This window comes from Mus pahari, chromosome 18, assembly GCF_900095145.1.
Source record: "Mus pahari chromosome 18, PAHARI_EIJ_v1.1, whole genome shotgun sequence".
In the NCBI taxonomy this organism is placed as follows: domain Eukaryota; kingdom Metazoa; phylum Chordata; class Mammalia; order Rodentia; family Muridae; genus Mus; species Mus pahari.
The window spans coordinates 262,488-287,848 of NC_034607.1; the positions used below are offsets into that span (position 1 = coordinate 262,488).

Genomic DNA, 25,361 nt, shown 5'->3' on the forward strand with positions numbered 1-25,361 from the left:
TGTCTGTCCCGAATGCTAATTTCTCCTTCGCCTAGGCTTCAGGCTCATAGCCTCCAGACTAGCCCATATACACGCATCACAAACTGGTTGCTTTCTCCCATCCATTATCCATTTGTCCACCCATATATCTACATCCTCAATCTGTCAACCACTCAACAACCCAATAAATAAATCACCTCTCTAAACACTCATCTATTCAAAAATCCACTTACCCTATCCACCCATATCCCTTGTACCAGTCAATTGCTTCTCTATCCGAAATCAAGGATTCAACAGTCCTACCAACATCCATCCACCCATACAGTCATCCATCAGTTGCATATTTGTCTTCAACAAATGGTGACAGGAGTTCATGTCTGTCTACTTTATTATTTTCCCATGGCTCATTTGGGAGTCCCCAAAGACCTCAATAAAGGTGAGGTTTGTGTGTGTGTGTGTATTTGATTACTCATTTAGTTCAAGTATTAATTTCCTATTAGCCTTCTCTAAGTAAACATATCCATTTTGATTAGGGATCTGCTTTAAAGCAGGTCAAATGATGAGTGAAGTAGCTAACCCGGTCGCCTGTCTATTGTTTCATCCACCTTACTCAACCAGCCATAAACCCCAACTGTATTCTCACACACACTCCATCTGTCGCCTAGACTCGTTGCCCTCCCTGCCTCCCTGGATTTCGATATGGAGTCTAGAAAGATTCTGTCACTTGGAGCTTGAAGTATTGGTAGGGGATGAGGTGGGATAGGTAGGTGGGAGATCTGTGCTTCATGGAAACACATGATCAATACCTTTTATTGAATACCTTTAACTAAGAGTTTTCCACTATGTAGAGAATTTTTAGACACACTTTACAGAGGAGAGAATGAAGTCTCTTAGAGTGACAACCTTAGATCACACCAATAGGAGGATCTGCTCATCATTTCCATCTTCAGGAGACTTCAAATTAGGTATGAATTTGGGAGACCTGAATGGAGAACGGGGCATTCTCTTGTATTAATCATTTGTAGGGGCAGAGAAACTGGTGATTTTCTGAAATGGATTTACTGGGCAACTTCACAGTTACCAGAGTGATTGACACCTCCCACTCTGTCCCCCACTGAAGGCCACGAAGGGCTGAGGCAGTTAGAAAAATCCTCTGTAGTGGCTCTCTTGGCCTCCAGACCATATGGAGTAGGGTGAAATGCTCAAGTGCCCATTGACAGATCGGCTCCATTGACACATGGTGCTTTGAGAAGCAGGGGCTGGCTCCGAGATCCTGGTGTTTTTGAAAGAAGCTTCAGGCTCTGGAGGCTCTCTCGCAGCTTGTCCTGAGAACATTCCAGCTCAGTCAGGCGGTGCTCCTGGGAAGGCAGTGAAGTGGGTTTGAGGTTGGGGTGTAAACCAGGCACAGTCCCCACTCCCCTCCAGTCTCAGGCAAGGGTCTTACCAGACTTTTCAGCCAGTGGCTTCCGTTGCTTGGGAGACCACCCTTAGAATCCAACTCTGAGATCCTGTGGGGGTCAGGGGCAAGAGAGTGGGCAAGTCAGAAACAGAAAGTCCCTTTCATCCAGAGCGCACTGTCAAGAATTCAGTGGGCAGGGCTTGGAGTGAAGTCGGGGTTTAGAGAGCAAGGCATAAGTATATCTGAAGCAAGGTTTGATTAGAGCTTGGCACAGCTACAATGCAAAGACTAGCCAAGTGTAGTGGTGCAACCCTGTAACTCGGGGTGGGGGCTGAGGCTGAAGCCCAAGAGGATGGAGAGTGTGTGGTTAGCCTGGTCTACAAAGTTAAATCTAGTTTCACAGAAGGAATATACTGGGGTGGGGTGGGGTGATGGAATGATTAATCAGTTTGAAGGCAGAGACTGACCAATGGGCAGGAAGGGCCCAGATGGCCTGATCGGGTTAGGAGGGGCTGGTTGAGCGGGTGTGAGTAAATAAAAGGACTAAGCCGAGAGAGTTGTGAGATAGGGGAGAGGCTGCCAGGGCTTGAACTGGTAACTCGAGGGTGACACATCTAGGTTATAGAACTGTTAGGGCCTGGAGGCAGGGGTGATTTAGGCGGGGAGGGACTTTCTGGAAGAGATTTGGGCCACCCTGCCGGAGAACCTGGGATCAGAGCTACCGTGAAGGGCGGGGCTCACCCAGCTCCCAGTCTGGAGTCCAGATCCTGCAGCTGACAGCGGAGCTGCTCCTGCTGTTCCGTCAAGGCCTGGACGTGGGTTCTCAGCGACTCCACCAGATGGGACAGAGCTTTCTGTGCCTCGCGGAGTGCAGCTACCTCACATTGTATCTCTGCTAGCTATGGGAAGACAGTAGCTGTAATCCGACCCATCTTCAGGTCCCTTCCTCATTTTATCCCATTTCTACCCTGTTGGGGAACTTGTAGGTCGGGGAGGGGGGGAATGTCTCAGAGTTAGATGAGCTTAAGATCCTTTCTTAGTCTGGCTCCTTATCCTTAGCCCGCCCTAAACCCTGGCGAGGATCTGGACCGGATGTCACCTTGCCCACTGGTCGGTGCGTTCCCGGAATTTGGTATCTGTCCCCCGGCTGGTCCAGTTGGCGCTGCCATGGCACCGATGGCTTCCGAGGTAGCGAGGTAGAAGCCCTAGTCCAGGCCCGTCCGCAAGGCGCAGGGCCCATGCGTAGGGAGACTTTGGGTCGCTGCTTGGAACCTGCAGAAGGGCGACGGTGGGTAGGACGTCTGGCAGGGACGCTCTGTGTGCGCAGCACTGGCCGCGGCCGCCGCTGGGGCCGCTCCTCATCTGGACGCCGATGGGCCCAGCTTCCTGCCCCTTGAAAGCTGCGCAGAGATTGACTCTTGGAAATGAGAGGAGTGTGCTTCGGGAGGTCTCGGGGTGCCAAGAAGCCGGGTTTCTCCCCTGAAGAGAAGCTGGAGGTGGGATGTGAAAGTTCAGACCCTCAGTTGGCTCTGGAGATGACCCCACCCCAGCCTAGAGCCAAAAACAACCCCACTTTTACATCAGTAGAATTCTCTTGGGACCAGAATTGACCTATGACTTTGATGAGACCCTGACCTTGACTCCTACTATCCCAACCTAATCTTTTCCCTCTCTCTAGCTTTGGCTCTGACTTCTGACCTTCTGATCCTTTCAATACTTTGACTTCCATCTGACCCCAGGGCATCGGCCTCTGCTCACAAGGGTAACCACTTTTCCCTAATTGACCTGATCTTCTCTCCAACCTCTGGGCTTCAGCTGATGCTGCTGTTCTTGACTTTTCATAGGAAATGGCTTCTGACCTGTGGTCCTATGACTAGTCCTATTTGCCCTAAGCTTGACCTCTGCTCCTCTGACCTTTGTAACATCTTGTCCCTAACTGACCCCTGATTTGACCCCATCCACAGACTCTGACACATGGCCTTCATCTTTTACCACAAGGCTGCTTTCTCTGAGCCTGAGGTAACTCTTCCCTGACTTCTGACACGACTGCATCCCAATCTTGAGCTCTGGCTATGTGAATGTTTGCCCTTTGACCACACAGTGGGCCCCTCCTCTGCCTGCCTCTTGATGTAATGCCATTCTCGGCCTCTGACCTCAACGTGATCCTGCCCCCACCATTATTCATCTTAACATATTTACTTCTTCTGCCACCCACGAGAACACAGAATGGATTCGAGGTTACCTGGATTGGACCTGAGTGGAGATCCGGGGAAGACGCATTGGTACAGACACTGGGACAGGCCGGCCTTCCTCAATGGCTCGAAGGATGGTGGGTAGTGGTTCCAAGCTATCTTGGGTTTTCTGTCGAGGGATGCAAGGAAGATGTCCGGTGAGCTATGTGGTTCCAGTGCCTCCCAGCCTTTCTACCTTGCACCCAGGGTTCTGGGTTCAGGTCACACCTGGTCAAGTTCAGCAAAGATTGTGCAGAGCTGGACATGAAGAACTGCTAACTGGAGGGCCAGGTCTCCACTTCCCTGGTAGCCACTGGGTGCGCTGTCTGCATCTACTGTAGCTACCTGGTCCAGGAAGTGTTGCATGGCTGGCCCATGATCTTCCAGGAAGCTGTTCATAAATGCCATGTAGGCTTCCTTCTCACCAAACCTGAGTTAGAGCCAAACTGGTTAAGTCAAGACAGACACCTGCCAACCCCCTACTCCCTGACCCTATCATTGCCTCACATTCTCCCAACACCTACGGAGCACAGTTGGCGAGGTTCTGGATGACCTTTGCGATGAGTGTAAGGGTTCTGGCTGGGCCTGGGGCTGGGTGATCTGGTGCCAGGCCAAAGAGGCTAGGTGCCAAGATGGCAGGGCATAGAAGCCTCAGGAAGAGGGAAGCACACACCAGCCGGGGGCCCAGGGCCTCAGAGCCTCGTGCTTTGCATGCTTCACGCCAACTTGAGAACACGGTGCCCAGCTCTGCCGGGAAACAGCTGGGACAGAAGAAGCAACAGTTAGAGGAAGGGGACAGGGACAGAAAGACTATGTGCGACCAAAGCTGTAAGTCTACAGGCTAGGTGCATAGGAAACATTACGGCTTATCAGTTGACCTAGGGCTCATGAAGCCTGTGTGTGCTTTCACTTCACTGAACCTGTTGTTTGGGTTGCAGGGTTGGGGATATCTGGGATAATAATACTTGGGGCTTGGGTTCCAGAGGCTAAGAACTTAGAGCATAATTATGGCAACTTTTAGGTCCTGAACTTTCAGATTTGGGCAGACAAGGTCACATGGGAACAGAGGTCATGAATTTGGGGTATACTAATTGTATATGAAAGTGAGATTCTGAGTATAATATAACGTTACAGGGTTACAGTGTTGCTTAGGATTGTAAGTCACAGGATTAAGCATGCAAGTTATCCTGGGACTAGAAGCCAAGGGACATGTTCGTGTTTCCTATAATCAGTTTCATGAGATTCGGGATACAGGATCTCTTAAGGTCACGGGTCATAGGGTTAGGAATATGCATAATCTGAAATTAAAATCGTATATTGACCAAGGTTAGGTGGTATGGAATCATTTGTGGTTGAAGGCAAAGGAAGTTGGTCCTAGGCTACTTGGTGTTAGGTGGCATGGCAAGAGTGTAGGTAGCAGACGAGACCAGGGCAGTTAAATTCGACTTGGAGGTAAGCATATTTCAAATATTAAATCAAATTTGAGTGCCCTGCATTTTATTTGGCTGGTTAAGGCAGTACCGTGGCAATGTGGCAGGGTGTACTCAGCGCTGGGCCCCTGATTCTCACTTGTAAGAATGGATGATGTTTTCAAAAACCTCCTCACAGCTGTTTCGCAGTCTAGCTTGGTGTTTTGGCAGCTCTGGTGTTGGGCACTTGCTGGGGTCCACTTCACAGTCCTCAGTGGAGGCACAGAGACACCGCACAACCTGCCCTGCAGTCCAGCACAGACAGTCTAAGGTCATGAACCCAAATATGTCACATCCAGCCTCCATCTCTGTACTGGCTGGCTCTGCGTGTCAACTTGACACATGCTAGAGTCGGCAGAGAGGAAGGAAATGCCTACATGAGGATCCAGCTGTTAAGGCGTTTTCTCAATTAGTTATCAATGGGGGTGGTCCCCGGCTGATGGTTCTGGGTTCTATAAGAAGGCAGATTGAGCAAGCCATGTAAGCAACACCTTTTCATGTCTGCATCAGCTTTTGCCTTCAGGATCCTATTCTGTTTAAATTCCTGATTTCAATAATGAACAGCAGCGTGGAAGTGAAAGTTAAGCCCTTTTCTCTCCAACTTGCTTTTTGGTAATGGTGTTTCATTTGCAGCAATAAAACCCCTAAGATAAAGCCCATCTGCAACTTACTCTGGAAGCACCAGACATCTTGAGGAAATAGCAACTCCATTCCCAGTCCAGATTCTGGTACCCTAAAGCGCCATTCAGTCCCAGAAGGCAGTTCACCGGGGGCTTCCTGGGCCAGTCCCTCTCTGCTTACTTACCCAGGGTCTCCTGGAGGTACTCCTGTGCCACCAGTTTCATGTATTCATCAATGGCCTTTGTGGCTAAGGTATTCTCTCGGAATAGCAGCGCTTCACGGCCTCCACAGCGTGCCAGCTCTGCGGTTCCTAGGTCTGTCACCAGTGCCTGTGGGGGACAGAGATCACATTGAATGATCTTGGGAATCTTGATCATTGGCTCATCTTTCATACCTAGGCACAGACCTTGTGCCTTTTAGCTGATATTCAGGCACAGTCCTCAGCTTTTAGCTGAGGCTACAACTTCCACCTTTCACAGTAGAAAAGCTGCCTAACAGTGTTGAGGCTCTCCTCCAGCCCCTCCGGTCTTGCTGAAGTTCAGAGTGAACCCATCCCATTTGAAATTCAGGGTCTGCCTCTCACAGATCAAGTTAAGGCCAGGTCTCTAGTATCTGAAATTCCAGATGTACTGAACTCGTTGTCCCTCATTGGTAAAATATTGGTCCCATCTCTCACGGTGTCCCGCCTCGCTGAACACTGTTCAGGCCCTTCCTCTCCAGCACAACTTAGAAAGCGCTATCTATCCTCTTGTCTGTGTAGTTAGGGCTTCTCACCTGCGCTCGGCCAGTGGCTCGTAGCACGCGCACCATGGCTGCTGCCAGCTCCTCCTTGGCCTGAGCAGACAGCACTGGCTCCAGCGCCCCGCACAGGCGCGCGTAGTGGAAGGTGAGGAACTCGGCCAGCTCCTTATAGCGCTCCGACGGCAGCACTCGCAGACAACGCACCCTGATCCGCGCCCGTAGCACCGCACCTGCTGGCGCCCCAAGCACCGGGAACCAGCGTTCCAGGCCCGCGGCAGGCGCGCGGGGGATGCTCACCTCATCCAGCTCCAGCAACACCCTGCCTAAGGTTGCCCCTGCCGGGCCTGCTCTACGCAGCCTCAGCGACAGGCGACGGGCAGGTGGCAACGCCTCGAAGTGGAAGCGTTCGGCCCAGAAGAGTTGGCCTGGGCCGGCCCGGGGAGCAGTGCGCGCCAATAGCGCGCCATCCAACCACAGCTCCGCACGCACTCCGGGCACAGTTGCTCGGGGTAGCCCTTTGGCCTCGTGCACCCACACTGTCAGCCACATCTCTTGCCGCTCCACGTTGTCCTATATACAAGAGTGGGGTAGGAGGGGACTGTCGGAGATGTCTATGCTCTAAGACCCAAGATGCGCACTGTGACTCGATGCGCACCACGATCTGGGAGACTTGCTCATGGGGAGATTGCACGACCCCTTGGGAAAGAAGCTGGGGTCACAAATATCTAGGAGCTAAGCAGAACACATCTAGTTTTGGTGAATGTCTCACGCATTAGAGTTTAAGATACAGAGGAATAGCCCTGGACTGCGTACTTGGTAAACAGGACTTAGGGAGCAAATAGGTGGAAAACGATGCAAGGGGCATGTTTGACATTCACGGGGCTGGTGTGTGGCACGGGAGGTTTGGGGGACAAACTGTTCGGATGGCATGGAAGGGGCAGGGTCTGGCTGGTGAAAGGGCTTTCTGTGTCCGTCCCCCTCAATGACCTGGCTTGGCTGGAACTGCCGACGAAGGTCCTCAATCCAACGGTCTCTCTCAGCGCTTGAGCGACATGAGAAACAGCGGCTCCCACCTGCCCAGGTTACCTATTTGAGGCGGGATTCAATGGTTTAATAGAGGCTGAGGTGGTACCAAGGGTTTAGCAGAGGCTAAGGTGGGTTCCTTATTTACCTGGAAGCAGTACGGCTCCCCCAAGAGGCTAGGATGCAGCGGCCAGACTCTCACATCCCTCTCAGCACCTAGGTCCAGCTCAGAGAGTGTGGCCAGCGATTCTCTGGAACCAAGAGCACTGGGAGGTCTGGGGCCAGAGAAGGGGAACAAGGCATTACTCCTTGCTCACTTAGTCCTTAGCTTTCTAATCTTTAGTTACCCTAGCTGCTGAATCCTTTCAGCATCCTAGCTGTTTCCTTCCCCCACCTCCATCCCTTATGGCTGAATTTCCATGCATTCTTTGGAGTTCCTAGGTCCAGGGTATTTGGTTAGCTTTTATTTCATTAGAGATGACTCCCAAAGTTCAGCTGGGGTCTTTGTGGCCCCATGTTTACCTAGCATGAAGCAGAATAGAGAGAACACAGGCAGCTGGCGAAGGTGAAGGAACCCAGAGGTGCTGCCAGATGGCACGATGTTGAGCCACAGCCCTCAAGCTTCCCAGAGACTCTTACCCGTCTCGAGGGGTGTAGGCTCCCAGTTCTGACTTGGCTCTTTTCTTCTCCTTCAGCCTCTTGAGTAACCTCTAAGGGGACAGGGAGGTGTGTGAGCCAGGGAGAACCCTGTGCTCCTTCCTCTAAGGGGACAGGGAGGTATGTGAGCCAGGGAGAACCCTGTGCTCCTTCCTCGGCTTTGTCCCACCCAGAGTGTTCTTGAGGATCTGCTGGTCTTGGTGGACCAAGCTCACTAACATCTGTTACCAGATTCATTGACATTTGTAACCAGCATATGACATTTATAGTCATGTTGTGCAATACTGGAGATTGTACTTGAAGCCTCCCAAGGGGCAAATGCTCTTTAAGTCAATGGTGTTATCTTCCCCTGCCCAACAGCTTGCACTTCTTTCTCCTCTCTCTCCCCTCTTTGCTCCCCTGCTTCTTCCCTCCCTTCTTCCCCTCCTTAGTTGTGCCTTTTGAGTTAGTGTCCAAGAAAGCCAGCATGTTCAGTAATAGAGGTTAGCAAGCTCTACATGGTAGAAGTGGACAGGGACTGTTGAAAAGCCCAGAGCGTCAGAGAAATCATGCATAGGCTTTTGGTCAATATCCAAAAAAGTAATAAAAAGAAGGAAATGGAAAAGTTAGTACTTTTCAATTAGAACTCAGAAAAGCAGGCAGGCTTCCATTTCTGATTTCTATGGTATTTTTTCATGTGTCTTTGTATGTGATGTGTATGTGTGTGCACACATGTATGTGAGTGGGCATGTGTGTACATGTCTAGGTGGGGTGCTTCCCACCAGAAGGCAGGGTCTCTCACTTGCATCTAGAACTCACTGATTCAATAGCTGCCAGGCTCCTCGTCCTCCCCTTCCCAGTGCCCGCCTTGGAAGTGGGCTGCCATGCTTATCCAGCATTGTCATGGGTGCAGAGGAGCCAAACGCTGGTCCCCATACTTGCTTCGCCACTGATGCATCTCCTCAGCCTAGCAGTTGTGTCTCTAAAGCACCACTCACTCACTTTCCTGAATTCCCTATGCAATCCTCGTAAAATGGAGCTCTCAGGATGCAGACATAGGAGGATTGCTGAGAATTAGAGGCCAGCATGAACTGCAAACCAACTTCCAGGAAATTCTAGACTACATAGTGAGGTCTACGACAGTCAAGCCTACATAGAGAGACCCTGCCCAAACAAACAAACAAACAAAGCAACGCACATATCCAAACAACACAAAAACAGGAGAGGAGCTTTCTTTTTTCTTTTTTCATTTTTGTTTTTTTCGAGACAGGGTTTCTCTGTGTAGCCCTGGCTATTCTGGAACTCACTCTGTAGACCAGGCTGGCCTCGAACTCAAAGATCTACCTACCTCTGCCTCCCAAGTGCTGGGATTAAACTCCGCCCGGCAGGAGTTTTCTTTTATTTATTTATTTTTAAAAATTATTTTATTAGATATTTATTTGACAATAGGTGCAGAACTCGGAGCTGGCCAGTGACCTACCCATGATGCTTTTTATCGTAGTCCTCCCAGCCCGGGACCATGATTAAGGCTACTCAGGAAGCAGAGATTAAGGATCAGAAAATTTAACATAGTCATCATGTATGTGTTTATTTTTCAAGCAGTCTCAATATCTACCTTGGCTTGCTTGAAACTCACTAAGCAATCATTTTGTCTCTGTGACAGTGATTACAGGTGTGCACTACCACACCTGGCCCTACTGTGTGTGTGTGTGTGTGTGTGTGCGCGTGCCTGTGTGTGATATAGTTAGATGGTAGAGCATGTCTGAGGCCAAGGTCTAGGAGATCTTGTTCACCCCTGTCGCTCCCCTGCCCTATCACATTGGCTGCCATACCCGAACATTGTGGACCTGGTTGGAACCAGCAGCTTCCGGCTCAATTTTTCCAGGGGTCCGAACTGTGGGTGGTCAGAGGTAGGAGGTTAAGGGTAGGAAGCATGGTAGATTATGAATCACTTTGAAAGGCTCCCCAGTCCTCCAGCCTCCCCAAATTCCCAAATTTACCTGGATCCTTGAGGTTCCCCAAAACTGCCTGCATGCTGCTCTCTGAACTGGCGCTTCCCACTCGGATTTGGCGAGGACCCTGTCCCCCCATGCAAGTGGGCAGTCAGAAAGGGAGGGCACATGGGGGAGGGGGCACATACAGTTCTGGTGTTTGCCCTGCCCCTCCCTCTTCTCCCCTGATCTCGCTTACCTCTTCCTCACCAAGCATCACCAGCCTTCCTTCGAGAAGGGTAAAGCCATCAATGCTCCAAACAGGCATGTCAGGGGTGGGAGGCTCAGGGATCTGTGCAACAGGTAGATCTGGGTCTGCTACCAACTCCAGCTCTGGCTCTGGGAACAGGAGGAGATGCTGATTTCAGAGTCTCCTCTTCTCCCTCTGACCCCCTTCTTCATAGGTGCACACTTCAACAACCACCATGTCAGTCTGGGCGCCCTTGGGTAGAGATCTACCTCTCTGGGATATGTTCTCGATAACCCTAGAAGTGGACACAGCCTGCCAGCTCTGTGTCCAGTACTATGTTTATTGCTCTTCATGCCTTTTCTCATTCCATCTTCAAAAGCCATTTAAAGGGCATTAGATTAATCTCAGCACTTGGGAGGCAGAGGCAGGTGGATTTCTGAGTTCAAGGCCAGCGTGGTCTACAGAGTGAGTTCCAGGACAACCAGGGTGACACAGAGAAACCCTGTCTTGAAAAAACCAAACCAAACCAAAACAAACAAAAGGCATTAGAACTGAGGCCCAGAAAGGTAGAGTGGCCTACCCAGAATCACACAACTTGTGAGTGTGTGATTAAGCCAGGCTTCGAACACTAGTGTTCTTCTTTTAACCAAGAGAGTAGGCAAAGGCAGGCCTAGTAGCGCTCACCTGCAACGCCAGTGCCTGACACACTGAACTGAAGGAGGATGAGTTCTAGGCCAGTTTGGGCTACTAATTTGAGACATTATTCCAGAAACAAGAAGGGATGGAGAGGAGGAAGAGGGGGAAGAGGAGGAAGAGGAGGAAAAGGGAGGGAGAGGAGGGAAGGCAGGAGAAAGAAAGGGAGAGATAGGTAGACAGACAGACAGAATGAAGGTGTACGAGCCTTGGTCTCTTACATAGATAATTAATCTGGGACCAGCAAGGTGGTTCAATAGGTAGAGGTACCAGCCATGCAAGCCTGGTGTGAATTCAACTCCTGGAGCCCACATAAGGGTGGAAGAAGAGAACAGATTCTACAGTGCTATCCTGTGATGTCTCCATGCTGTGCACACACACACACACACACACACACACACACACACACAAACACACTCACACACAGAGACACAAATAATTCCCCTAAGGTGGAAAGGATCCCTTCAAGAATGGTGTAGACCAAGTTTAAGTACATGGAGTTTTCCTTCTTGGGGAGGTGGTGTCGGTGGAGAGTGGATCAGGGAGGACTCTACTCCTCCCGACATTTGCACTAGGTTCTGAACTGAAGTTTGAATTTCCCTCAGTCAGGATGGAAGGGAAAGTATATGACGTATATGGCAGACTCTGAGCAAAGGCTGGCAGATGAGCAAAGCCCAGGGAAACCAAGGGAAGGGCGGTACAGGCTGGACGGAAGTGTCTGCAGCTAGTTAGGAGCTAGGGTGTGTCTGTGGTGCCGGGGACTGAGCCCCGGGCTTGGCTTGTACTAAGCATACCCTAAAACAGTGGGCTACCCCAACCCCCACTGTGGGGGTAGTAGTGGGAGATGCTGAGCTAGGAAGGAACAAGCTTGCTTGGTAGAAAGCACTGTCTGGAACCTATGTAGTGGGCCAGCTCTGGAAGAAAGGAAGAAGGAAGGAAGAAGGAAGGAAAGAAAGAAATAGTTGGGCCTGGTGGTGCACACCTTTAATCCCCACAAACAAGAGGCAGGGACAGGCGGACCTGTGAGTCTGAGGACAGCCAGGGCTATGTAGCAAGAGCCTATCTTAGAAAAAAAAGCCCCACAATGTGAAACCACTTCTCTAAATATAATATTAAGGCAGAGCTGTTTTATGACATTTATTTAGTTTGTGTTTGTACACACACATTTGCCACTACACAAGTGGAGGCCAGAGAACAGCTTGAATTTATTTGTTTATCTGTGTGGGTTCACGGGAAGGTGAAGGGTAACCCTTAGGCGTCAGGTCCCCTTGACCACGTGGCTCAGGGTTGCCACCAGGTGCTTTTACTTGCCAGGCACCTTGCCAGAGTCTCAGTAGTTTTGAGATAAAGCCTTGTTATATGACTTACGCAGGCCTAGAACTCAGGGCCGATCATCTTCCTGCTCCTGCCTTCCAAGTGCTGGGACTTTAGTAGTCCTAGGTCTGATGAAAGGAAGGCATTTCAAGACTTTCTAGGAAAGAGCTGAATTAACCATGAGCTTCCAGCAAACACCGGCTGAACCAATCCTCTCTGTGTATTTTCTACCCGGTTTTACCACTAGGGGATGATACACATAACTCTTCTTTTTTTCTTGGTGGTGGGTGTAAAACCCACAATCCCACAGCCTCTCCCATGTTAAACAAGTGCTCTATCACCGAGCCACACCCGAGGCCCTAACTCTTTCCTACAATTGGATCTCGTAGTATATGCTAGGCCCTGGTGGCTAATCTTCCTAGTTTCCATAGTCCCCCAGTTCTCATTTTGCAGCAGTTTGTAACTGTTCCTCCCCCACCCACTCCAACGTGAACTCCACAGGGCAGGGAGTGCCAACTGCTTCACTCACAGCTCTCCTTAGTGCTTCACGAAGGGACCAATTCGATGCTCAAAACACTTCTGCTTGGCCCAGCAGGATGGCTCAGAAAATAAAGGTGCTTGCCTCCAAGGCTGTCTGGGTTTGATCCCTAGGACTCACCAGACTGAAGAGAGAACTGACTCCTGAAAGTTGGCCTTTGACCCCCTGGAACCATGGCTTGCTTGCCCCCTTTCCAATATAAATAAATAAATGCAGGTTGTCTTCTGACCTCAACACATGTGTTGTGATAAAGGACGGACACACACACACACACACACACACACACACACACACTGAATGAACATCTGCTTGAATGAATGAATGTTGTCTTTAAGGCAGAGATGGGGAATTTCACATTCAAGGAAACAAAGTAAGGCAGCTGAAATCCACATCTAGTCAAGGGCTTGCCAAGAAGCTCTAGACAACCACACAGTACTAAGGTGTATCCATCAACCTTTCTCGGCTGGACCCCAGCTGCCTACGGGTCCTGCCAGTCTTCCTCACCCCAGTTTAGGGGGAAAGAGAGATGCGCGCTGCTAGGGGCCCCAACCGCTTCCTGCTGGGCTTTCATACTCCCCACAACTTCCTGTGTCTAGAGGGCTGATGCTAGATTGACAGACAAACACCCAGGCTTCCGGCCACCCAGCCTAGCCCCTGCTGGATTGGGGGAGAGCGTACCTGGGGCCTTCGGATTTGGCTTGGATTCCAGCGGTACCACGTTCTTGTGCCTCCCCCACGGGGTCTTGGAAAACCGGAGGCGATTGGACCGTGACTCCTTAGGGGGTGCAGAGAGGACCCGACGAAACAGAGATCTAGGGGTTGGCTGGGTGCTCACCATGGACTCCTGATGGCTCAGGGACCTTCCCCAGCCTGCGAAGCGGCCCCAGCGGAACCCTCCAGCAGCCTTTTCCCCTCTTCTTCCAGTGTGCCAGCGGTAGGATGTCAGCGGAGAGGGCAGCGAGGGCTGCGTTTGGGAATCTTCATCTTCACTCTGCAACGGTGGGTCCATGGCGGAGGAGTCTCTGCTGCGAGACCAAAAGGTTCTGAACGTTGTCTGCCCACATTCTGGCTTCATCTTCCCTTGTCTCTTCTCAGCTTTGCCTCCAAGGAACATACTTGAGGATGCCACACATACACCCGCCCTTACCTTGATTTCCTGGCCAGTCCAGAACCAGCAGCCGTCTGTACTGTGCTTCCTTCCTCAGAACCTAGCTCCACGTGACCCTGTCTTGTCTCTCTTCCCCCCTGCCCCCCTTTGCAGTCAGGCTGGGAGGGCATGATGGGGGCAGGATGCGGAGGTGGCGGGGTAGAAGAGAGGTGGCAGTTCTGGCTTCTGGCGAGAAGGTCTAACTTCTAACTCTTTGAGCTTCAGTTGCCTTCTGTGAAATGGGAACATGTTAGATAAATGCTGGCTAGCAAGGCTACAGGGCCCCCTAAAGTCTCCTGTGGCCGGAGTGTGGAAAGACTCACTTATGTAGGGAAGCTGCCACAATTTTATTGAAATGGATTTAAAAAAAGATCCAATTTATTTATTATTTTTGTGTGTGGATGCTATAGTGCTTTATGGTGATCAGAGGACAGCCAGGTGGTATGAGTTCTTTCCCACCTTTGTGTGAGATTGGGGGCCGGACCTCCCCCACTGAGTTATTCACCAGCCCCTCCACCTTGGGAAGGGAACCTTGGGCCTGGGTGCAAGGCCTATGCTCTGTTACTTAGCCACATGCCTAACCTTCTTTTCATTTTTTATTGTACAGACTGGGCCTTGAGCTCACTGCATGTGTTGTAGCCCAGGCTGGCCTTGGACCCTTGGCTAGACTTTCCCCAAACCAGAGTTAAGTTAGAACTAAAGATTGCATGTTCAGTGACAGCAGCAGCACTCATTGTACCACCCCTCCAGTCCTTGTCTTCCTAGTGTGGTTATGTGGCTCTCCTCAGATCCAGTATTTCCCCTGCCAGGTAGAAATCCAATAGACATGGCCACCAACACTGCACCTAAGGACTCCATAGACTCCAGGTGTCCACTGACAGCTGAACAAATACTCAGTGACATTTCCATACCAAAGAGTATCGTATAGCAAGGAAAATGAATAAACTCTTTAACTACGGATGTCAGACGAATCAGTGCAGAACAAAAGTAAAAGCTGAAGAGTAGACCCTGGGTGAGTTCAATCATAGAGTCCTCAACTTTTCTGAGAGTGGTAACCACACACACATAAAAATCTAGTACTTTGGAATCTGAGGCAGGAAGTTTGTGAGTTCAAGGGGGAGCCAGGGTTCTCCTGCAAGACCCTGTATCAAAGAATAAAAAACAGAGAGAGAAAGAAAGAAGAAAAGAAAGAAGGAAAGAAAGGAAGGAAGGAAGGAAGGAAGGAAGGAAGAAAGAAAGAAAGAAAGAAAGAAAGAAAGAAAGAAAGAAAGAAAGAAAGAAAGAAAGAAAAGGAAAGCAAAGGAAAGTAGGAAGAAGTTGAGAGGCAAGCATGTGACGACACTACAAGCCACAGAATTGGGGCTGGAGAGACAGCTCGGTAGTGAAGTGTGTGGCTGTTCTTGTAGAGGACCAGAAACTGTTCAGTTCCTTAAATCTGTGACAGTTATCAACTGCCTGGAACTCCAGTTCCAAGGGAGTTCATGCTTCCTTGGACATTTGTACCCACTTCCACGAGTGAGCATGCACTCACAGGCATGTGCACACACGTACACATGCACACATGCACACACAGACACAATTAAAAATAATACAAATGAATCTTTTTAAAAAGCCAGGGAATCAGTTTCATTCAGAAGGGCTAGTGGCTGAGTGAGGACATAAAAGAGATTTTTGGAAGATGGCTTCTTTTGTTTTGTTTTGCTTTGTTTGAGATAGGGGTCTATTGTGCCCAAGGATGGCCTTGAACTTGGTACATAGACAAGGCTGATCTTAAATTTCTATTCCTCCTGCCACTGTCTTCCAAGTGCTAGGATTATAGGTGTGCACCACATACCCTGCCTGTTTGCTTGTTGTTTGTTTGTTCCTGGTTTTGTTTGGTGTATTCTTCCCCCAGAACCCAGGGTTTTATTTGTGCTAGATGAAGGCTTTGCCAACTGATCTACATTTTCAGCCTGTATATATATATATATATATATATATATATATATATATATATATATATTTTGCACACAAGGTCTCCTACTTAGTCCAGGCTGGACTTGAACCTTTTATCTTCCTGCTTCAATCACCTGAATCCTGGGATCAATCACCTTGACCAATATTTAAAATGTAACCCCACTATGTATGTGTGGGTGGGTGTGGGGGTAGTGTATTCATGTGTGAGAGGGTGTCCACAGAGGTCAGAACATTAGGTTCTCCTGGAGCTACAGTGTGTGTGCATGTGTGTGAGTGTGTGTGTGTGAGTGTGTGTATATGAGTGTGTGTGTGTGGGGTAGTGTATTCATGTGTGGGAGGGTGTCCACAGAGGTCAGAACATTAGGTTCTCCTGGAGCTACAGTGTGTGTGCATGTGTGTGAGTGTGTGTGTGTGTGAGTGTGTGTATATGAGTGTGTGTGTGGGGGGGGGTAGTGTATTCATGTGTGAGAGGGTGTCCACAGAGGTAAGAAGCATTAGGTTCTCCTGGAGCTACAGTGTGTGTGCATGTGTGCGAGTGTGTGAGTGTGTGTGTGTGAGTGTGTGTATATGAGTGTGTGTGAGTGTGTGTGTGTGAGTGTGTATATGAGTGTGTGTGTGTGTAGTAGTGTATTCATGTGTGAGAGGGTGTCCACAGAGGTCAGAAGCATTAGGTTCCCCTGGAGCTACAGCCACAGGTGTTTATTAGCTGTCTGATATAAGTGCTGGGAATTCAACTCGAGTTTAGGAGTCTGTTCTCTTAACCACTGAGCCATTTCTCCAGCTCACATCCAAGATTTATTTTTAAGTGCAAGTAAAATTCATACAACATAAATTTGACATGCTCTGCTTTTGAGTTTCAATGTTGGGTGTGTTCTGTTGTGAAATCTCCTTGAGGTGAGCTTTTGGGTGCTGTTCAGTCAGTATCTTTTGTGTTTGGATAAATGTTTACTTGAGAAAGAGGTGGGGTCATTAAGATGGATCAGTGACTATAAGAAGGGGTAACAGACTCTCACAAGTTGTCTTCAGACCCCTACTCTCATGCACACGTATATACGTACAACATACAAAATAAAGAAACTGCAGCACAGGCCAGCACTCGGGCAGGAGTGAATCAGCACTATTCTCACCCAGGCTGGACCGCTGGCTGTCTCCCTTCTCACTGTGACCTCCGACAAGCCATTTCCTCTCCCTGAGTTTCCTTGTTTGTAAAGAGTGATGGTATCAGACTTCAAAAGCTCCCTTCAAGGGCTTGAGAGGTGGCTCTGAGGTTAAGCAAGAAACGTTATGGCACGGGTGGCTCACGACCATCCGTATGTCCAGTTCTGCAGTGCCTGAAACCCTGTTGTGGCCTCTGAGGGTCTTTACACTCCACACTGCAAGGGAATATAACCATACACAGATATACATAATTAAAACATTTTAAAAAGCTCATGTTTGACAAATGTTTCCTGAGTGCCTACTCCATGAGATGGAAGAAGAGATTAAATAAACATGATTTCTGTCCTTTTCCCATCTGGGGAGGGGACATGTCCTGAATTCAGTGTGACATTATGAATTTGTATGGGAGATTGGGACAAGATAGATTCACTGGATGAAGGATGACCAGTTGAGCAGAAATACCACTCTTCTCAGGCTGGAAAAATCAGGGAAGGCTGGAAAAACCAGGGAAGGCTTCTCTAGGGAGGTGACATCTAAACACCAAAGCACGAGAAGAAAACAGACGATTGGACCAGGTAGAAGGAACACTTTGTACAAAGGCAGGGATAACAATAATTTGTGGGGCAGGGCACACATGTAATTCTAGGACTTGGAAGACTGGTGCAAGGAAATGGGTGCCATAAGTTTGAAGCCAGCCTGGGATATATAGTGGACTATGTATGTGGTGTGTTGGGTTCATGGAGTAGATAGGATAAGGCTGACTCTCTGGGTATATGGTACTGGCAGGCCCAGGCTCAAAGTTTAAAGCTCTCCTTACTGTAATTGTCCTGAAACTTTTGCTTTGAAGGAGGCAGAGGCAGGGAGAGGCCAGCCTGGTCTACACAGAGAGTTCCAGGACAGCCAGGGCTGCACAGAGGAACTCTGCCTCAAACTTGCCCCCACACAAAAAAGGGACAATGCATTTATATTTCTTACACCTTATAATCCTATTATAAATACATCTTAATTTTTTCATTTGAAATTTTATTTTGAGCATCATTGGCAGAGCACTTGTCTTTCATGCACAAGGCCCTGGTTTGATTCCTAGTGCCACATAAACTTGGATGTGGTGGCACAGCTCTCTAATCTCAGTTGGTAGGTAGAAGCAAGAAGATCAGAATTTGGAGGTTATCTTTAGCTATATAGTGTGTTCAAGGCCAGCTTGGGCTACATGAGTCCTGTTCAATAAAACAACACCCTGCCCATGTATAGTTCTACTTATTTTATTTGCCATATCATTACATACTGGCTCTATTCCCAGATTTCTGCTCTTTCCTTCTCCTTTGCTGGGAATGAAACTCCATACTATACACACACTGTGAAAGTGCTCTACCACTGAGTCATACCTCTGCACCTAAATCATTTTTTTCTTCATTTTCTTTAACTTTTAAAAAGGATTGGTTTATTCTTATATGTAACAGGTTTTTGCTTGTTTTTTCTATGTATGTATGTATGTATGTATGTATGTATGTATGTATGTATACCATGTGTGTGCCTGATGCCCATGGAGGTCAAAAGAAGGCACTGAATCCCCTGAGACCAGAAATACAGATAAAGACAAATCTGAAACACTATGGGGCTGCTGGGAACTGAACCCAGATTCTCTGAAAGAGCAGTAAGTATTCTTTTATTTTAATATTTATTTATTTTATGTATGTGCTATCCTCAGACACACCAGAAAAGGGCATCAGAGACCATTACAGATGGTTATGAGCCACCATGTGGTTGCTGGGATTTGAACTCAGGACCTCTGGAAGAGCAGTCAGTGCTTTTAACCACTGAGTCATCTCTCCAGCCCCAAGCAGTAAGTATTCTTAACAATTGAGCCATAGCTCTAGATTAATATATATAATATATAATAAACACACGCATATACATATATATGTATACACACATATACATATATATGTGTACACACACACACACACACACACACACACACACACACACGTAATCTTCTGTATTCCAGCCTGGTCTTGAGCTTGCTATATATATTGCAGGTTATTTTTTTATTAGATACTTTCTTTACTTACATTTCAAATGTTATCCCCTTTCCTAGTTCCCCCACCCCCTGCTCCCCAACCCACCCACTCCTGCTTCATGGCCCTGGCCTTCCCCTATACCAGGGCATAGAACCTTCCCAGGACCGAGGGCCTCTCCTCCCATTGACGACCGACTAGGCCATCCTCTTGCAGGTCATCTTTAGCTACATAGTGTGTTCAAGGCTAGCTTGGGCTACAAGAGGATGACCATGAACTCCTGATTCTTCTCCTTTCTATCCCTGAGCCCTGAAATTAAAGGGATGCATCATCATGCCTCATTTATGCAGTGGGAGAGATGGAGCTCAGGCCTTTGTATATGCTAGGCAAGCACTCTATTACTGGGCTACACACTCAGCTTATTTTAATTAATTAATTAATTAATTAATTAATCAGAATTAGTTAGGTTTTTGCAAGACAGGGTTTCTCTGTGTTAACCCTGCTATGTAAACTAGGCTGGTCTCAAACTTAAACTCCACCTGCCTTTGCTTTCCGAGTTCTAGGATTAAAGGCATGTGCATGTATGTTAATTAATTGATTACAATTTGGGATAGGGTCTCATTATGTAGCCATAGCTGGACTGGAGCTTGCTTGGTAGAGCAGGTTGTTCTCAAATTCACAGACAAATGCCTACCTCTGACTTCCAAAAACTGAAATTAAAGGTGTGGGCCATCTCAGCCATATTTTACAAAAATGATAAATTATGGTTGTATATATTTACTAGGTACAGTATGATGTTATAGAATATTCCTATGATGGAAAATGACTAATCAAAATGGTTGGCTTTTCATTTGTGGTACTGAAAGTGGACCCCCAGGCCTCAAATATGCAAGGCAAACATTCACCTATGAAGTATATCCCCAGTCTAATGGAGGGATGGCGTGGTTAGTAAAGCCACCGACTGTTCCTGGAGAGTCAGAGGTTTCCGGTCTGATATGTTTATACTTTAGATAGTCCCACCTCATTCAAACCATTCACTGTGCACAGGAGCTGCTCCATGTTCTGCCACATTGACTGGGGTTAGGGGTTGGGGTGGGGATCGTCCACAGAGGCCAGAAGAGGATGTCATCAAATGCTATGCTCTGTCACCCTCTGCTTTATTCTCTGGAGATAGTATATTTCATCAGATTTGGAGTTTGGCTGGCTGCTGCCAAGCCTCAGCAATACTCCTGTGCCCACCCTGCATAGCGCCAGGGTTACAGAAGCATTCGGCAGCACCCAGCTTTTTACATGAGTAGTGGGTTTTTGAACTCAGATTCTTATACTTATCTCCTGGCATCTCCAGAGTTCTTCAGTGTTATTAGTTTGCTGCATACTGGGTCACTCCCCACATTTCCCCCTTTCGCTTTCTCTTTTCCTTTATTTTTCTAGTGCTGGAGATGCAACCCAGGGCTCCCAGTGACAAGTGTTGTCACTGAGCGACAGCTTCAGCCTATGTTTTATAATGTAATTTTTTTTTTTTAAAGAAATGGGGTCCAATCTGTTCATTATGTGACAAACAGTCCCAGTGTGCCATTGAGCTAACATTTCCTGAGTGGCCCTCTCCCAGTGACCCAGGAGTTCCAGTGAAGGGAATTACTGTTCGATGCTGTCTTCCAGGAGCCGAGCTCTGCTCGCCTGCAGTGGAAACAGGGCCTGACTGCTTCCCCCTAGGCTTTGCCTTCTTACTCCCCAATAGGGAAGTTCTAGGGTTGCCTCCAAATCACCATTTTGTACTGAAATTAATTTATTTGTTTTTGTTTTCTTGATTCTGTAGCACAGGGTAGCCTCTAGCCTTGGTGGGAAACAAAATGCAAGGGTCCGTTTTTCAATACAGAAGCCCCTTAGATGGGCTTAGGCTTCAGGTAAGTAGAAGGCATTGGCTTCTTTCCCCTAACAGCTTATGCCTTCTTCTTGTCTGGCCTTTTGGTTAACCTTCTTTTTCTTTCTTTCTTTCTTTCTTTCTTTCTTTCTTTCTTTCTTTCTTTCTTTCTTTCTTTCTTTCTTTCTTTCTTTCTTTCTTTTTCGGTTTTTCGAGACAGGGTTTCTCTTTGTAGCCCTGGCTGTCCTGGAACTCACTCTGTAGACCAGGTTGGCCTCGAACTCAGAAATCCACCTGCCTCTGCCTCCCGAGTGCTGGGATTAGGCGTGTGCCACCACGCCCGGCTAGTTAACCTTCTTTTCAAACCAAAGGTTATCTTTATAGGATGAGGGGATACAGGCAGCTTGCTGCATCATGACCTAGAGCATACATTGAAAAAGGGGGGAGATGGATGGATAATGAAACTCAGGCAACATGCAGCAAAGTGGGGGGGGGGGAATTTTGATTAGGACCATTAAAATAAATAAATAAATAAAGGGCAGTTTTCTCCCAATGGGGCGCCGTTGCCAGTTTTGTTGGCATTTTACCTTACAAGGTCGTAAAATAAACTGCCTCCATTTTTGTCATCCTGACTCTCTAGTACTTACTGTTAGAAGGGACCAGTCCCTAATACCCACAGCTTCCAAGGAAACCAACCTCCTTCCTCTATCTTCCAGTTGCTATGATTACGAGTATGAGCTCCCATACCCAGCTTGACTTCTGTTGTAGTGCTAGAGTGGAGATAAGAGCCTTGGATGGGCAGTGGTGGCAATGCCTTTAATCCCAGCTCTAAGGAGGCGGAGGCAGGGGCAGCGGCAGGCAGATCTTTGTGAATTCAAGGCCAGCCTGGTCTGCAGAGCAAATTCTAGGACAGCCAAGGCTATACAGAGAAACCTTGTCATGAAAATAAAAAAAAAAAAAAAACTAAACTAAAAGCTAAAACTAAAGCTTGTCACGTAGGTGCTCTCCCACTGAGCCACACACACGGTGCTTTTGGTCCCTGAGGAAGGTGATACTCATAGAGATTTTCTTTCAATGGTCCCTTTATTGGAGGTCTGTGGTTGCTCAAAGGGTCATCAGGGATAATGCCTCCTGGATCTTCAAGGGTCCCTCAAAGGAGTTCTTAGTTTTCGACCTAGAAGAAATAAGAGAACATGAGACTTAGGTGTAATGTATGGCTGGGTCTGCCCTCCTTTGCTGTGGAATCTTGGATACAGGACAGGACAGGAGCCGAAAGTGAAGGAGTGGACACCAAGCTGATGGGGAAACGTCTACAATTCCAGCACTTGGGAGTCTAAGGCCAAATGATTTGGAGAGTTTAAGGCTAATCTTGGGCCCAGCATCCAGGAGGCAGGCAGATAACATCTTTGTGAGTTCCAGGTTACATAGTGAAAACCCTGTCTCAAAAAAAACAAAACAAAAAAACAAACAAACAAAAAACTAACCCAGGTTATACCACAAGTACAAGTCCCTATTAAGACAAATCAAACCAAACAAAACTCAAACATGTCTGTAGGCAAGGGCAGGCAGATGATAGCTTAATGAAAACAGGAGCAGTAACATAGAGGTGAGGCTGGAGGATCCGAAATTAAAGACCATCCCCCACTGGGCTACGGAAAACCTTGTCTCAAAATCAAAACAGCGGCTGGAGAAACGGCTCCATCAGCAAAGTGCTGGCCTTGCAAATACGAGGACCTGAGTATGATCCCCAGAGCCTACATAAAGATGCTGGGTGAAGTGGCATCTTTCAGTCCCAGCACTGGGGATCTGAAGACAAGAAGACTTAGCCTACTAGCCAGCGAACCTAGCCTCTTGGGTGAGCTTCAGTCTGATGAGAAATCCTGTCTCAAAGGAGGTAGACAGATGCCTTTCCTGAGGACAACACCGGAAGTTGTCTTTAACACCACAGACATAAACACACACATGCAAATGCACACGCACACACTAAAAAGAAAAAAGAAGGAAGCAGCAGTTGGATGTACTATATTTCAAAAGCCTGCCATCTCCGCACTTGAGGCAGAAACAGGAGGTGGTGGGGGTGGGGGTGGAGGCCAGCCAGAGCATCGCCGTGAGTTCAAGGTTAGCTTGGGTTAGACTTTGTGTCACAGACAAAACAGACTCGGGTAGTGTGACTGAGTGGTTAGGTAGTGGTAGAAACCAGAGACTGGGTGAGCCTCTCAGGTTGGCTGTGCCGGCTGGGTCTCGATTGCTCTAATGTAAGGAGCCTCAGGGGTCAGGGAGTCAGAGGCTATCAAGAACCCCCAGGGTTGGGATGAGCAGAGAAGAGCAACATAGGAGTAGGGACTGGACTGAGGTTTTGCCAACAGCATAATTTGGAGTGAAGGGTCACAAGGTAGGTTAGGGCTGTATGAGCAGAAGCCTTCCTAATAGGAGTCTGGAGTGAGTTCTAGGCTGGGTGTCCTGAGACAGTGTAGGCAGAAGGGTTTTATCTTAGGTATTGTCATAAATTGATAAAAAATGTCATAAGACAAATTGCTCTTCAGATGAGAGCTTTGAGTAGCATCAGGCCACAGTCATGATGAGGCCCTGGAGAGAAACTTCAGTTCCAAAACAAGCCCAGGAGTTCCGGGCTGCAGCTGTAAGGAGGAGACAGAACCGCAGCAGCAGTGGTTTGGGGGAGAGAGCTGGGTAGCAGAAGTCTGTAATCTATCAAGGATAAGTAAAGAAGGCCAGACCGAGGTCAGAGGGGTGGCAGCAGAGGTGTTAGGAGTTAGGCAAAAGGTGAGATGACTGGGGCAGGGCCAGGGCTGAAGTGTCGCGGAATAGACAGGACAAATGATGCCATGGAAAGAGACTGAAGGTTGTTCCTGAGCCATGTTTCCAAGGCGCATTGGTGACAGGCTAAGCTCAGGGAGAAGCAGACTCACCACTGTGAAGTGAGGCCAGGTGCGCAGCAAGTTGAAGAGTGCGTTCCCGGGGCAGTCAGTGAGCACTAGCTGGCGGTGGCCGAGCAGCTTGTAGTCTGGCCGCAAGAGACCTGCGCGAATTGCGCAGCTTGGGAGCGCGTCGCGCACCGTGTTCAGCGCAGCTTCGCTGGGCAGTGACCCAGTGTAGTTGCCCACGAAGGCCACACCGAAGCCACGGGAGTTGTGGCCGCGTGTGTGCGCACCTACCCAGTGCCAGCCACGGCCCTGGTACACATAGCCATCGGAGCCTACCACGAAACTGTGGAGAGATGAGATATTTAGGATCAGCGGGGCTCTGTTCCTGTGCCTTATGACACCAAGTGCAGCACACTGCTTCTGTTTCATTCAATTTAGTATCATTTGAACTCCAAGTGCAAACCCAGAAACTGTTCTTTCTTGCAAAATGGTGTGGAATACCCTAATCCTAGCATTCAGAGGAAGAATCAGGCAGAACTCTATGAGTTCGGACTAGTGTTTTCCACATAGTAAGCTGCAGGCCCGCTGAGACCTTGTTTCATTAGGAGGAGGAGGAGAAGGAGGAGGAGGAGGAAGAGGAAGAGGAGGAGGAGGAGGAGGAGGCGGCGGCGGCGGCGGCTGTGGTGACCTAAGCCTTTAATCCTAGAACTTGGGAGTTTGAGGCCAAGGTATTCTACAGAGTTCCAGGACAACTAGGGCTACACAGAGAAAACCCTGTCTCGCAACAAAACAAAAGAAAACAAGCTTTCTCCTTTTTGAATCTACCCCAAAGAACCAGTCACATCCCTCTTCACTCTTGTCACTCTTTTCTCACTCTCCCTTGCGGGACTTATAGCCCCACCTCAGTTTTGGACCTTGCCCCTTACTTTGACCACAGTCTGGTTTTTGACCACGCCCACTACAAAACCCTTCTACTACTTGCTCATTTCAGCCCGCTCGTTCTACTTCCTGCCTTCCAGTCCCTCCCACAGTGGACTAGGCTAGGTCCACCTGTAGCCGATGTCATCCCAGCGGCGTACATCCTGGTGGAAACGCTGCATGGAGCGCATATCGGCAGCACAGCTCTGGAAGGTGGTGCAGGGTGGCGCTGGCACGTATGTGTGATGCACATATAAGAATTCAAGTGGCAACCGGAGTGGCGTTGGGTGGCCTCGGTAGGGAGCCGCTCCCCAACGACAGCGGGGGTGAATGGCTGGGCATCCTTCAAGAGCAAGGGAGCATTAGAGTTTGATCATCAAGCATTTCCTTCTGGAAGACAGAATCTCTATTAAAATGAACCTGTGGGCATCCCTCTGGCCTCCAGGATTTGACAAACACCTGGTTTTAGGCCAGGGAGATGTCTCAGAAAGCATACACAAGAAAGAAAGAAAGAAAGAAAGAAAGAAAGAAAGAAAGAAAGAAAGAAAGAAAGAAAGAAAGAAAGAAAGAAAGAAAGAAAGAAAGAAAGAAAGAAA

General features: G+C 48.5%; 2 protein-coding genes across 4 annotated transcripts in view; both read right to left on the reverse strand.

Moving 5' to 3' along the window:
- Positions 1-774: 774 nt before the first annotated feature.
- Positions 775-14,024, reverse strand: Rasal3 (RAS protein activator like 3). 2 transcript variants are annotated; one of them, XM_021218171.2, is made up of 18 exons: positions 13,973-13,990; positions 13,504-13,850; positions 10,290-10,429; positions 10,100-10,178; positions 9,932-9,993; positions 8,103-8,173; positions 7,612-7,738; positions 7,428-7,526; positions 6,474-7,010; positions 5,884-6,028; positions 5,179-5,323; positions 4,134-4,370; positions 3,838-4,039; positions 3,621-3,739; positions 2,478-2,868; positions 2,120-2,277; positions 1,424-1,487; positions 1,117-1,337 (listed from the first exon to the last, which is right to left on the reverse strand). In XM_021218171.2, the coding sequence occupies exons 2-18, from the start codon at positions 13,832-13,834 to the stop codon at positions 1,182-1,184; spliced, it is 3,063 nt and encodes a 1,020-aa protein (XP_021073830.1). In that variant the 5' UTR covers positions 13,835-13,850; positions 13,973-13,990; the 3' UTR covers positions 1,117-1,181. The 2 variants fall into 2 exon arrangements, with proteins under 2 accessions (XP_021073829.1, XP_021073830.1); XM_021218170.2 differs by having other exon boundaries at positions 775-1,337; positions 13,504-14,024.
- An 8,009-nt stretch (positions 14,025-22,033) lies between these two features.
- The window catches only part of Pglyrp2 (peptidoglycan recognition protein 2), a 7,132-nt gene continuing 3,804 nt past the window's right edge, over positions 22,034-25,361 (reverse strand). Inside the window, exons 3-5 of one of the 2 annotated variants that reach the window (XM_021218210.2) lie at positions 24,898-25,108; positions 23,893-24,190; positions 22,034-22,139 (exon numbers count right to left, since the gene is read on the reverse strand). In XM_021218210.2, coding sequence (XP_021073869.1) covers positions 22,128-22,139; positions 23,893-24,190; positions 24,898-25,108 — 521 coding nt within the window. In that variant the 3' untranslated portion in view covers positions 22,034-22,127. The remainder of the gene's footprint in view (positions 22,140-23,892; positions 24,191-24,897; positions 25,109-25,361) is intronic. The other variant, XM_029531418.1, reaches the window with a different exon arrangement.

Bases quoted from the DNA above. Each gene is read 5' to 3' on its own strand.
- Rasal3 (XM_021218170.2), bottom strand. From the start codon at position 13,939: ATGTTCCTTGGAGGCAAAGCTGAGAAGAGACAAGGGAAGATGAAGCCA. The intron at 7,011-7,427 runs GTCATTGAGGGG...TCTTGTATATAG, and splicing joins GGCAGTTCCAGCCAAGCCAG to GACAACGTGGAGCGGCAAGA. The intron at 4,040-4,133 runs GTAGGTGTTGGG...GCTCTAACTCAG, and splicing joins AACCTCGCCAACTGTGCTCC to GTTTGGTGAGAAGGAAGCCT.